Here is a 13096-nt window from a genome sequence, read left to right on the forward strand (position 1 = left end):
ATACAGGAGACAGAAATGATTAAGCAGTGAGGTTTACTGAAGTTTCATAATCTGTTATTAGTTCTGTGTTTTTCAAAGAATTTCACAGCACACTAAAAAAACCTACCAAACTTGAAAGTAGCATGAGGGTTTGAATGTTTTTTTAGTGCTTTTTTTCCAGTATTACTTTTTTAAGAACTCATTACCTTGTGACATCAAGTGCCTTCTGAACTTTTGCTTGTACAGACCCAAGCAAATCAGCACCCATTTTTTTCAACAGCTGTGTCAGCAGTACAAACAGCCAGTCCTGCAGATCTTCTTTATGGACCTGGATGAAGTCCACCAGTGTCTCCAAAAACATACTGAACACCTAAAAGGCAGAAGAAGATGGAAAGAGGGTAGGATGGGGCAAAAGAGGAAACAACACTGACGTGTGCTGAACTTACAAACAAAGAAGAAAGCAGTAAGGGAATCAGAGGCAGAGAAAGGCAGTGTTTTGCAGCCAAGCAGGAAAAAAATTAAAAAAAAAAAAAAAAAAAGAAATCTGTCTTGATTTTTCACTGGATTTTGATACAAGAGTACATTGGAAATGTTAGCCGACTTCTGTAGAAGTTTGACAATTAGGTATTCCATGCAGTTTCGTCAAGAAAATAAATGCTTACTGTGATGGCTGGCGCAACCTCAATTTTTTCAGTAAAACTTGATTTTTAACCCTTTCAAGCTTTATCATTAAGTTGATTTGACATAATCCTTGAAGACTACAAAAATGCTTTCTCTCTAAAAACAAAAAAGCTGCTACAATTCTTTAGCAAAATATTAATGGTCAATATCTGCATTACTAAATACTGCAAAATCACAAAAGCTGGCCCATTCCTTTACATCAAATATTTGTGGAATGGAACAAGATTTTCCTGCTATTGGAGGCATCCAAACACAAAATTATTTACCAAAGTAGGGAAAAAAGCCATGATAAATTTCAGATTGGCAGGTGTTTAAAATGCAGAAGTACTTTCATCTTCTCAGAAACATGTTATCCATCGTGTTCTTTTCAACAAATAATGTTGAATACAACAAATACAATTAATGTTGGAAAGACTGCATTCAGTAAAAAAAAAAAAAAAAAAAAGTATATTATTGTATTTATAGTAACCTCAGCACTCAGACCTGGAAGAAGGGCTTTTTACAGGGAAGGAGGTAAAGCAGGGCATGACAAATAAGTAATTTTGCCTGAAGAGCCTTTTCAATATCTGACTAATTTTATGTTTTTTCAAGACTTACAGTGAATTCAGGATATGCTCTATACCAGTGCGGCCCATGGGTTTCCTGTTTCTCTGACAAGAGAAATGGGTGTTTGGGCTGAAAATGCTACCTTAAAAATACTCCAGCTCCAGCACATAGCTGGGGTACAGAAGCAGAAGTAGATATGATGCAAAGAGGGCTGAGGAGATACTGCCTCCTGCTTATTTAGGACGTGGGTACAAGGTTGGAAATAGCTGTGGCAGAGGAAGGGCTGGAACCCCACATCCTCCTGTGGCTGACCTGGCTTGTCATAAGGCCAGATGCTGCTGCTGCCTGTGAGACTGTGATCATACCTCACAGGGCTGCAGAAACCAGTCCAAAGAAGTGGGCTTTCTTCCACAGCACTGATCAAGTATGGAGGAGTTGGCGTGTTTTTATTTTCCTTCAGCCCTGATGAAATATGATCTCTTTTCATGTTGATAATCAAGCCAGGGTAAGCAAATTCACACCATAAAGTGAAAAAAAAATCCATACACGTATCTTCAAAAGAAGTGCCTCAAACTTTACATTAGAAATAAAAAATAAATTCAAATTCTTTTTGCCAGGAAAGGTTGGACTACACGATCCTTGAGGTCCCTTCCAACCCAGCATTCTATGATTGTTTTAGGATCTAATAAAGGCCAGGGAGAATCTTTCAACAGACACCTTAAAACTGAAAAGCTGTGTTAGAAACAAAACAATACAAATCCTACTGAACATAAAGTCCATCAGTATGAGTTATTTTAATTAAACTTCACTCTTGGGGTAAACAACATTAAAAATTTCTAAAAAAAAAAAAAAAAATCAAGTTTGAGGTCTAAAGAATTACCCTCCCCTCCCAGTAGAGGGAAAAAATTTTTATGCCAGGGATTGGCAGTGTCTTCTGTACTCAGCAGAACTGAAACAATACACCACTTTGTGGATGCATAAGCAGTGGATACAATTGTTAAGACCTAGGCAAAACTGAACCAAAAAGTACTTTCTGTATTGTAATATGATAGTTTTTGGATTTCACAGCCCTAAAGTAAGGGGAAAATATACTGGACTTAGGCAAAAACCAAAAAAAAATTTGGTGCTATAAAGATTACACTTGGTGGTCTTACAACTGTATTTAAAATCCTTCAAATTAAATTATACAGCTAGCTGAATTTAAAAACTGTACCTTGTTTCTTCGAGTTTGCCGACAAACACACACGTCTTTTTCATTAAAATGTGCAAGCTGAACAAGCTGGTTACAACCTCTTATTTGATGGAGTCGTGGATTTCTTATGACACTTTAAACATGTAAGTATAACTGAGAACTCAATTTAGTTTTCAAGCTTTGTTTGGTTTTAGGTTTAGCACAGTGAATGTCTGGAGAAAACCTGAGTTGGGTCATTTTGTTGTATTTTAAAAAAACTCGAATCATACCATTTTGTTTTAGGCCAAATCACGAAGAATTTAAGAAGGCTGTAAGAGCATTTCAGTTAAAGGATGAATTTGGAAGGGAAAATGGAACTCAACCACCTGTATGTGAAAAAACTATATGGGTACTGCGATTTTTGCAGTTTCCATTTTTATGATGTAAATTAAAATTCTGAAATCAAGCATCTAATATTTAAGTTTTTAATAATTTTCTAGTGGAAAAAATAAACAGATATGAAAACAGTTATGTGATCTACCTTTAAAGTGAATTATTTCAGATGTGCCAACCACCACAATATAAAGCAGGAATGCAGAACCAAACAATGTCAGTTAATTAGTAGATAAAGCACATCTCAAAACTTTACCACACAGTTTACATAATTGTATATAGCATTTTATGATTGCAAAAGGCTTGGCACTGCATGAACTCTTTGGGGAAGAAAAAGAGAAAAAGGGTTAATTGCACATTCATGCAAGTAAGGTTAGGCTTCCAACAAATATTGAACCAACTTACTCTCTAAAGAGAGTTCCAACACAGGGGACAGCATGCAAAACGAAACAAAAACAAAACCAAAAACAAAACAAACAACAAAAAAGGGAAAAAGATAAAAACACACAAATTAGTGGCCATCAATACAAAGTTCCTGTATGGAATAAAAAACAAAACAAAACAAAAAAGGTACTTCAAAACTTTTATGATAAATTTACTAATTTTATTGGGATACCCAATGTATTCTAAAAGTAAGCACTTGGCATGTCCTTCAAGTGATTCTCCCATTTTCTCCTCCAAATTTTCTAAGCAATTCCCTACACCCAGCTCCCATATTAAACCGTTAAAAAAAACCCAAACACACAGAAGTGATGACAGAATAATTCCTAAAGACATTTGAAAAGAGTCTAAGATGAGATTTGTGTAGCTATATGTGTGATAAAAAATTCACAGCTCATGAACTCTTAATACTTAAAGGATTCTCCTGATAACATATTGATAACTATTAATAGTTTTCCAACACCAAAAAGCAGGCAAGGTTTCAGTGACTGGAACAGATGTACCACACGTGCTGTAACACAGGTCGAATTTTTGAAATCAAACATTATTTTATGTCAGAATGTCCAGTAAACAAAACAAAATTATCGACTTGAATAATTAAATGTAACATTCCCTAAAGGCTTAATGAAAAGACAAAATGCTCTTCTGACACATACAAGCAGATTTTGGAACATATTCATTATCCTTCCCTGAAGAAAATCTCCAGGGTAGTTCTCATATATGCATGGCTGCAACATTAATTAACAAAAGAACAAGGAAAATTAAAGCAAACTGCTATTCACAATTTTGTCATTACTTCATTTAAAAAACAGCAGTATTTCAACATTGACTTTTCTTTCCTCTCCTCTGACTTAACTGGGTTTTTTACAGAATGTCTTCTTCAGTTTCTCTTGAACTGCTTTAGTCTTTTTTTCTGGATTTCCACAGTATGTGAACAAATTTAATATCATGTTGCTGTCTGCAATGGAAGTTTCTTTCAAAGTACATGGTGTCACAAATAGCAGCCAAGTCACTTTTTCCAACAGGAAAAATAAGGAGGACAGATGAACGCTAAGTCAACCTGTCAAGACTTCTCATTACTCTGAATTTAATTTTCCATTGCAGCAATAAGGAAGACTTAAGAATATGTAAAAAGTATTGCATAATCGAAGTAGTTTTTCAAAATTCTGCTGGGAAAAGACAGTACTTCTAAAATAACTACTTTGCTCTGAATTTTTCTGGGTTATCATTTTATCAATTCTGAAATAAGGACACAGAGTGGGACATGTTATACTCAACATAAAAGATAAGGTTTCTTCCAAACAAAATATTAAGTTACATATTTTTCACATGATACCATTGTAACTTTATTCAGCTCCTTACTTACCTGCAGTCCTTTTGCTATGGTAAATTACTGCATGTGAAGCTGTACTAGCAACCCACCTCCCACAAAAATTGTAATAATACTATCAGGCAGAATAACTCAGTCAAAAAGACTTTAATGGTCTTAGAAAACGTAAGGATTATTCCTCGTTATATCATCCATATCGAGTCTTTAACTAGCTGAAAGTGAATAAAGCATCGCATTTTCTTTCTTACCAAATTACAGTCTCCACCTTACTTATTGAGTACCAACAATAACGTAAAAATTATTCAGCCTCAACTGCCAGCCCTATCTATGAAATTCGAGGAAGACATCATAAGCTATGATAATACAAAATATCCTGGAAAATAAGTAAGAACACATTTGGTATAGTTCATCAGAGTTGTCACGTATCATTTAGTCAGACCACTTTCTTTACGATTTAAATTACTGCAGCAGAGACTTTTGTTTCTAACTAAAAGAACCATTACTCATGTTGAAGCGGTCTCTGCAAGAAATATGACTTCTTAAAAATACTTACAAATTTTGAGCACAAACTGTTGAATTACTTCAAAGCATTTTACATTAAACTAAATTTTATTTTATTTCAACTATCCTGCCAAAAAGGTGGAAAATTTTCTTGCACAAAATTGCTAATTAAATGGATTGAAATCTGATACCATCAACTGCTTACAGTTTGCCAAATTTTTACATGCGCAAGTATCACTGACATATTTTACCACAATGGGCTTTCTATTAATTTATGTTTTCAAACATTTACTGAAAAGTAAGAAAAACCTAAACATACCTTACTGTGAGGATCAGCAAACATTCTTGTGAAGATTTCACACAACCTTTTCAACTCAACACGACTGTCAAAGTGACAACAATACGTTAGTCAAGTCCACTGCTAGTACTACCAGAAAACTAATGCATAGCAATCAGTGAAATCAACTGTAGATATCAAATCAAATAATCTAATAAACAAAGTGTTTTAAGACATGGATAAAAATGTAGTAGATGTTGCCTAAAATGAGACTTACAACCTAGAACTGTCTCTAAACTAGTTCATGTATTATACCATTCCTGATTATTTTAACAGAGCAGATAATGAAAAAGGTATTTTTAGAAGCTAGTAAGAGTTTCTCTGAATAAATATCCAATAAATAAAAATAAAAAATAAATTATAAGATAACTAAAAAATGAAGGCCTTCCATCAATACTAGACACAAGCACTTTACAAATTTTTTGCACTGCAAGAATTCTATTGATTTTAAATTCTGTACCTCAAACTAAGCTTTTTATGTAGAACCTATACAGTAGCGGCCAGAAGTGACAATAGATTCCTCATTCTTTCTCCCACCTTAATCTTACAGACACACACCATGCCTTCCCTCTCCCCAGGTTTCTGTATTCTTTAGAACATAAGCCTCCTTTCCTACTTCCCTTGCCTCTCCCACTCTGAAATAAAATGTTTTTCTATCAACATGTTTTCTTACCTTAAAGTTCTCTGGTTCTTTAGTAAGTTTTGCAGGCCCAGAAGGCCTTCTTTTCTCTCTGACCAGTTGGAGCTGGCACAGCGATTTAGAACTTCAGCCACATCTTCTGTCTGTCTCATATATGTTGGTATGCTTCCGTTCCTAGAACTATAGGACCTTTCTGAACAGGCACTTGATGCATCACTGTTGGCATCATCATCTGAGTACATCCCATAGGATTCGTATCTTCTTCGCACAGGCTTCTTCTATTGTACAGAAACACCTCATTGTTAGTACCAATTTTCAAAGAGATAGTAAACATATCCGTAATCAGTAGAAAGACCAACAGTTCAAATAACCAGTGTGACCCTTACTGCCTGCAGTGACAAATGACTCCAACTGTTCAGCAGGTCAAATCAAGTTAATAAAAGTATTTTAAAGAAGCATGGCTTGCATAGTATTCCAAATTTAAAAGCAAAATAAATGCAGAGAAGACATACGTTTGATGAAACATTCAACTTAAGGTTTACTTGTAAAAATCCATAAAATTGCATGATAGGGTGACATAAAGACTGTACTGAAAGTTAGTTATTTCACTTAATAGCTTTATATATATTACAGAATATAAGAATCAGGTCTAAATACACATATTTTGTCATTTTAACTTACGTTGTATCAAGCATGTTAATACCAAAATATTAAACTATCAAAGAAGAAAAATAGTTTCTATACCTTAGTCCGTATGTCTCCTAAGAGCTGTTAGCAGTAAATTATTGAAAAGAAACAGAAATTGAGAACAGGAAGGTAAGGCATAGCAGCATTGCGACTATTAATGGAAAACACATAGTCTTACTGTAAATTTTGTTCTTAGCTCTCTGTATCTGATTAGCATATCATGCATCACTAAGAAGTAGTTTGCTAAGCTTCCATTTCCAGGGGAATACTACATATCATCCGCTGGTTGGTCACAAAGACTTCTCTGTAGAAATCTTTGTGTCTTATGCAGTGATATTTGAACATGAAGACTTAATACATGCAGTCAATTGCTATCTAAGTATGAAACCTTTATTTAAACTTTATCTTCCTATCAACTTCTCCATCTCTGTCTTTAACTTCATTTCAGTACCTAAATTTTGTAATTACAACAATTACTACAGCAGTCAATGTCCTACCAAAAAATTAATTACATAATGCAAAATTCCAAATCTCCAAAACCAAAACACAACATGCCAAAGTTCAGTGGGGGGAAAAAAAAAAAGTTATTTATCCTAAAAGGAACAACCCACACCTCTACAAAATAACTGCTATTCAAATTCTGAGTTGAAGCTAGTCATTAAAGATTCAGTTTCACTACATACTGAAAGAAGCAGTAATAGAAGTGATTGTTTTCCCCCTATTTACTACTGCCATCTGCATGGGGTTCTCATTTTTGACTGTGGAGTAACTTAAAGAATATGGCAATACAAACTAGTCAATACATCATGTAACAAGTAAGCTTAATGTCAGTGGAACAAGCATACATACATGTGTAAGAAAATAAAGGAAGGGAAAACTCACAAAAACATGAGCATTTTTGATAATGGTTACCATAAGTTAAAAAAAAAAAATTAAAAGAAATCAAACCTGAAATGCTAAGGACTGTGCTTAAGTAAAAGGTATAAAGATCACCATATTGCTGCATTTCATGCATCTTCTGTTCAAAACAGATCTTAGCCAGAAGACTGATACACATTTGGCTTGAACGTTATTATAACTGTCTGAGTATTCCTCATATCATAAAACCAGTAATACAATCCAGACTATTTTTGATTTTTATATTACATCTGTCACAACTGTACATTTTACTTTTTAAAAACACGGCGGGGGGTGGGGGAGGTGTCAGGGGGCTTCAATCTATGATAAAACAAGAAGGGTGTTCATAACCAGATTTCCATCTAAATGGAGTCATTTTTACAGGACAACCTATAAATTTAGAGCATGGCAGGCACTCAGGCATGCAAATACTACAACAGTAAAATGTTGTTGCTCTTGATCCTTCTTTGTAATGACAAGATTTTAGCTAAAATATACAAACTAATTTTCCTTGAATGTTTCTAGAAGCATCATGCTATTCTGGATCAAGGTAACACAAACCCGTTTTTGTGAACGGAAAACAAACTTTACTGCTTCAACAAAGCAGGACACATTCAAGCCTCAAGCACCGTCACTGGAAGCGTAAGTTTCTTAATTTATATTCTTACTGCATACTTTGTCCAGCTCCATTTGAATAAGCTATGAATATGCTAAAAATATTAGATACTCTTCATGTAGCACCAGTGTGGATAAACCAATAGCACAGGCTTTCAGATAACAACCAGAAACTTTTCACATTTCATGGACTAATTTTCTGTTGTTCCCTACTCCAAAATCCAGATTTCCAGTTTACTCACTAGCATTCCCCATCAACGTTGAAATCTTCTGCAAGTTTATCAGAAAGTGGAAAAACTACTCAATCTCACCATGACCTCTTAGGCAGATTTCAGAGACGTCCTGATCTCTATGCCAGTGGAGGCACACAAATTTTAAACTAATGTGTGAAGACGACAGTATGAACCAAGAAATCAAATTTCCAGACTAAGAACATAAGGGAGTTACTCAGATTTTTCCCTCTGAAATTTTGTTTCTCTCCATCCACTCATATCTGGCTATAATTAAATTTTTTAGAGTCTAATCTGCATTTTGTTTCTAATGTTCTAAAAGTATCTTTTTGGTAAAACAAACAAATTCCGTAAAGCATTCCGATAGCAGGTACTTACAAGTATTTAATGATATGCCAAGAGTATAAAATACCTGATAAAAATGTATCTAATTCATAGAGTAAGTATTTTAAATTAATTGAAGAGTTCTGCTTTCTGATGTAAATGTCAGAAAAGCAAAATACATGATGTGTTCAAGTTTGGCTAACTGGGATGGGGAGGTAGAGAAGCCAAACCCACTCTTTTAAAGAACAGTAAAGGTTAAGAAAGAGAATGGCATAACTATTTTTAAATTCAGTGTAATATTGTGACAACAAAACAAAAAATAAACTTATGAAATGTTGCCTAACAAGCCATCAGTTTATTGCTTTAGAGTCAATCTCACATGTGGTCACACAGAACAACTTTAAATGGAACCCATTTATTACGACAAGCAGAGTGCTTTAGCTGTCATCATTCCCAGCTCTGACAAGACTTCAGCCTACCCAGAAGTTTGTCTGGATGTTGTGCAAAACTTCTGGTTATTGCTACCTGCTCAAGCGGCTCCTTGGGCCACTCCACCAAAACAGTCCAAGACTATTTCCTGTCTGCCACAGAAAAATGTACATTTCTCAAAACTGAAGACTTCTGTATGGAAGAAAAATTCCAATACTTTGCAGCTCTAGCAATTCAGTTTCTTTTTTTCCCTACCTGGAAGCCAATAAAATAATGAAGGACAAGTTCTTTTACATACTTTCATGTATAGCTACCAAACATTTTAAGAGTCTGTGTTCTACACAAAGTAGTTGCAAGATTCTTACCAAAGCATCTGCTACTGCCTCTTCAACGTCAGAACCTGTGTTCAGAACTCGCATAGCACTAACTGATGATGACAATCTACTCGACTGACTAATTCCAAAGCCGGTACCTGTTATAACAACAGCAAAAATGAATACAAAGAATTCAGTCAGAATAGCAACATGGGACATTAATACCACACTCACTTAGAAAAAAACCCAAGCAGAAGAAAAGTATTTGCTTAATGTTTCTAATAAACTACACAGTGGCTAAAATATGGGTTATTTTCATTATGAAGTCTTTAGTGGTGCAGCAAAAAAGTGAAGTAAAAAAACCAGAGTCATATACATGTATTTTATTCCACAGGGAAAAAAAACCCCACAAAATAATGGTTTTAACTGAAAGAACCTTTCCTTTTTTTTTTTTTAAATATCTTCTTCATTTTGGGTTTTTGTTTTCATTTAAAAAGAAAGCAAATACAATAGGAAGGCTATTGAGAGTGCTGATTAGAAAACTACATGCATAAAGAATGCTCTACAAATACTGAAAAATGGAAAACTAAAAAAAGTTCTTCTGCAAGTAAAAATAAAATGATTGTTGTTAAGGAAGAAAAGGAATTCACATTGGAGGGTGGGAGTAGAGACGGTATCTAGCAACATAAACACATCTATCTGGATTATTAAAACCACAAAACTCAAATTAATATAAATAATGCTTTTTAAAACCAAACTATGTGAATAACCAAGTGGGTGGGGAAAAAAAAAATATCCAGGATGACTGAACAGATGACAGCAAAGTGTACTCATCCTTCACCTGTAGCCCCATAAACATCAGGAGTGTAGAGGGCACCAGTGGATCTGGAGTGATGTCTGGAAGCTGCAATAACAGGATCATATAAACCCTATCTATTACCCTGGAATCAAAGTGCTGCAATAGTTGCTTAGATGAACAAGAGAATATTTATCAAAAAGATTCAGCTTTAGCATAAGAAACTGAGTATTACACAGAAAGAAAAAGCTTCAAAGAAGTTTTTTGATTATATAGAATATGATTATATAGAATTATATAGGTTTATGTATACCAGACATTTCATGCATTTTTTTTTTTAATTTAAAAGATTAAGATCAGATTAAAAGCAAGTATGTTTAAATTCCAAGGAAAAAAAAAATGCGTAGACACACACACACACACACACAAACAGAATCCTGAGAAATATGGAAGAAGTTCCACTGATACTGGTCTTCCATTGTAGAGTTAATTCATATATACATGCTCAAGTCAGAGCCAGAGTTCACATACCAAAGAGTACCTGCAAAAAGTGTCTACTACACGAATTTACTGTGTTAGCAGCTGAAAGTTTGTATAAACTTGAGTTCTTGCCTAGTGCAGATAAGTCAACCTCAGTTAAAACTCACCACTATGCAGACAAAAGTTAAAATTATTCCATTTTAATTAAAGTTTAAAATAATTTAATGCTATTAATATTTCACATTTGTATTGTTTCTTCAAATAAATAAAATGTGAAATTGAAACATTTATGTTAGTTACAATAGCTCATTAAGATTCTTTAAAGTTATAAAAAGTGGGAACCAAACATCCTTAAGGACTTTCAAATAAAACCGATTACCCTCTTCATTACTGCACTTGGTCTTTTAGAGATTCTAAAGAATCTGACTCACCACTGATAATATTTTCTTTCTTAAACCAAGTCATTTTAAATGTTTTTTTAAACAATTAATCTCCTTCAGTTTATTTCAGTCAGAATTTTACAGCCACATAAATTAAACTGGTTTCGACATTTTTAACTTGAATTCAAACATCCACCCACAGTGAAACAAATCTGATATAATCTTATGATTTAATAACTGTAAATGCAATTTTACACCTTTTGGATACATAAAATAGAAACCAGGAATCAAATAAGGCATTCTTTAGTCTAACATAGACAATTTAAGAGTCTGATTTGAATAAAATAACCCTGACACAGACCAAATCACATTTGAAGAAGCACACTTCTTTTAACCTGAGTGAACTCCAAAATGATCCTAAATCCTGTAAAGGTCCTGGAAACTATAACATAGTTTTCTTTCCATGTAAAGTTTTCTACTCCTTATATAGGGTACAGCAATTTATTTTACTTTCAGTTAAACCCGCATGAAGTTGTTTAGCTAAGGAATTTTATTTTGCAACTAATGCTTTGTGGAATACTTGTTTCTTTAGAAAGTATGTCTCAGCATGGAAAAGGAGAGAGGCCAGAGAATGTCAAAACATACGCATTAAAGCTGATAGAACTTTAAATACAGCTGTAACAGGATAAACCTTTCTATTGCTTTCCATCAACAAATCCTGAAAATTAAAGGTATGATTAAAAATGCAAAACTTTAGGCATATAGTTCCAAGATGATCCTGCCCCCATACAACTGAAATATGCTGGAGAAGTTAAGACAGTGAAAGGAAGCACTATACTGGATCAAACATACCTCATTCCAAATCATATTTTCAGGAGTATTCTTTGTACCCCTCAAATTGCAGAAACTGTGCAAGTATTTACTTTTGTTGTTTCATTTGTTAAGAGGGATCAAAGTAAGATTTTAAATGGGATCAAAATAATGTCATTTCTTAGCTAAAACATGGAAATTATACTAATATGATATTTAATATCAACTATATGTAAAAGTAAGCACTTCCATATAAATTACAAATCACTCACTTCTCGGAGTAGTTATTTCCCAGTATGTAATCCTATACTGAGAGGTGAGATTACATAACACTTCATGCCATGTATACAGAGATACAATTAGGTAGCATTTAGGTCATTTTTATGCCCCAAAGGGCTTAGCATTTGTAAGCAAAAATTTTTATGCTGAGAATCAGATGCAACCCACATTACATTCCCCTCTCCAACCCCATGTAAAACTGTCTCTACCTACGAATACAGAACTGAATTTGCCTTATTTAATCTTCTACTTGTATCCTTGAAAACATTAAATTTAATGGTTTTTATATAATTTAATAGCACCTAATAAGATAAAACTGCTCCAATAAAACACTGACATTTGAAACCATTCAAATAGGAAGTCACAGAGTCATAGAATGGTTTGGGTTGCAAGGGAGCTTAAAGACCACCTAGTTCCAACCCCCTGCCATGGGCAGGGTCACCTCCCACTAGCCCAGGTTGCTCGAAGCCCCGTCCAACCTGGCCTTGAGCACTTCCAGGGAGGGGCAGCCACAGCTTCTCTGGGAAACCTGTGCCAGTGTCTCACCACCCTCACAGGGAAAAAATACCTTATACCTAATCTAAATTCACCCTCTTTCAGGTTAAAACTGTTACCTCTCATCCTATCATCACACTCCCTCCACCTTTTCCTGTAGCCCCTCTAAGTACTGGAAGGCCACCATAAGGTCTCCCCAGAGCCTTATCTTGTCCAGGATGAACAACCCCAACTCTCCCAGCCTGTCCTCACAGGGGAGGTGCTCCAGCCCCTGATCATCTTTGTGGACTCCTCTGGACCCACTCAAGCAGGTCCATGTCCTTCTTTTATTGGGGGGCCCA

At 34.7% G+C, this 13096-nt stretch overlaps 1 protein-coding gene across 28 annotated transcripts in view; it reads right to left on the reverse strand.

The window, feature by feature from the left end:
- Window positions 1–13096, reverse strand: part of CLASP2 (cytoplasmic linker associated protein 2) — a 154598-nt gene that overhangs the window by 26952 nt on the left and 114550 nt on the right. For 10 of the 28 annotated variants that reach the window (XM_026843924.1, XM_026843927.1, XM_026843932.1 and 7 more), the window contains 7 exons: window positions 10357–10419; window positions 9567–9673; window positions 6764–6787; window positions 6053–6297; window positions 5362–5425; window positions 3176–3178; window positions 186–349 (listed from right to left, as the gene is read on the reverse strand). In XM_026843924.1, the coding sequence (XP_026699725.1) occupies window positions 186–349; window positions 3176–3178; window positions 5362–5425; window positions 6053–6297; window positions 6764–6787; window positions 9567–9673; window positions 10357–10419 (670 nt within the window). The remainder of the gene's footprint in view (window positions 1–185; window positions 350–3175; window positions 3179–5361; window positions 5426–6052; window positions 6298–6763; window positions 6788–9566; window positions 9674–10356; window positions 10420–13096) is intronic. The other 18 variants (XM_026843946.1, XM_026843945.1, XM_026843943.1 and 15 more) reach the window with 6 other exon arrangements.

Source organism: Athene cunicularia (assembly GCF_003259725.1).
Source record: "Athene cunicularia isolate RWA chromosome 2 unlocalized genomic scaffold, athCun1 chr2_part2, whole genome shotgun sequence".
NCBI classification, from domain to species: domain Eukaryota; kingdom Metazoa; phylum Chordata; class Aves; order Strigiformes; family Strigidae; genus Athene; species Athene cunicularia.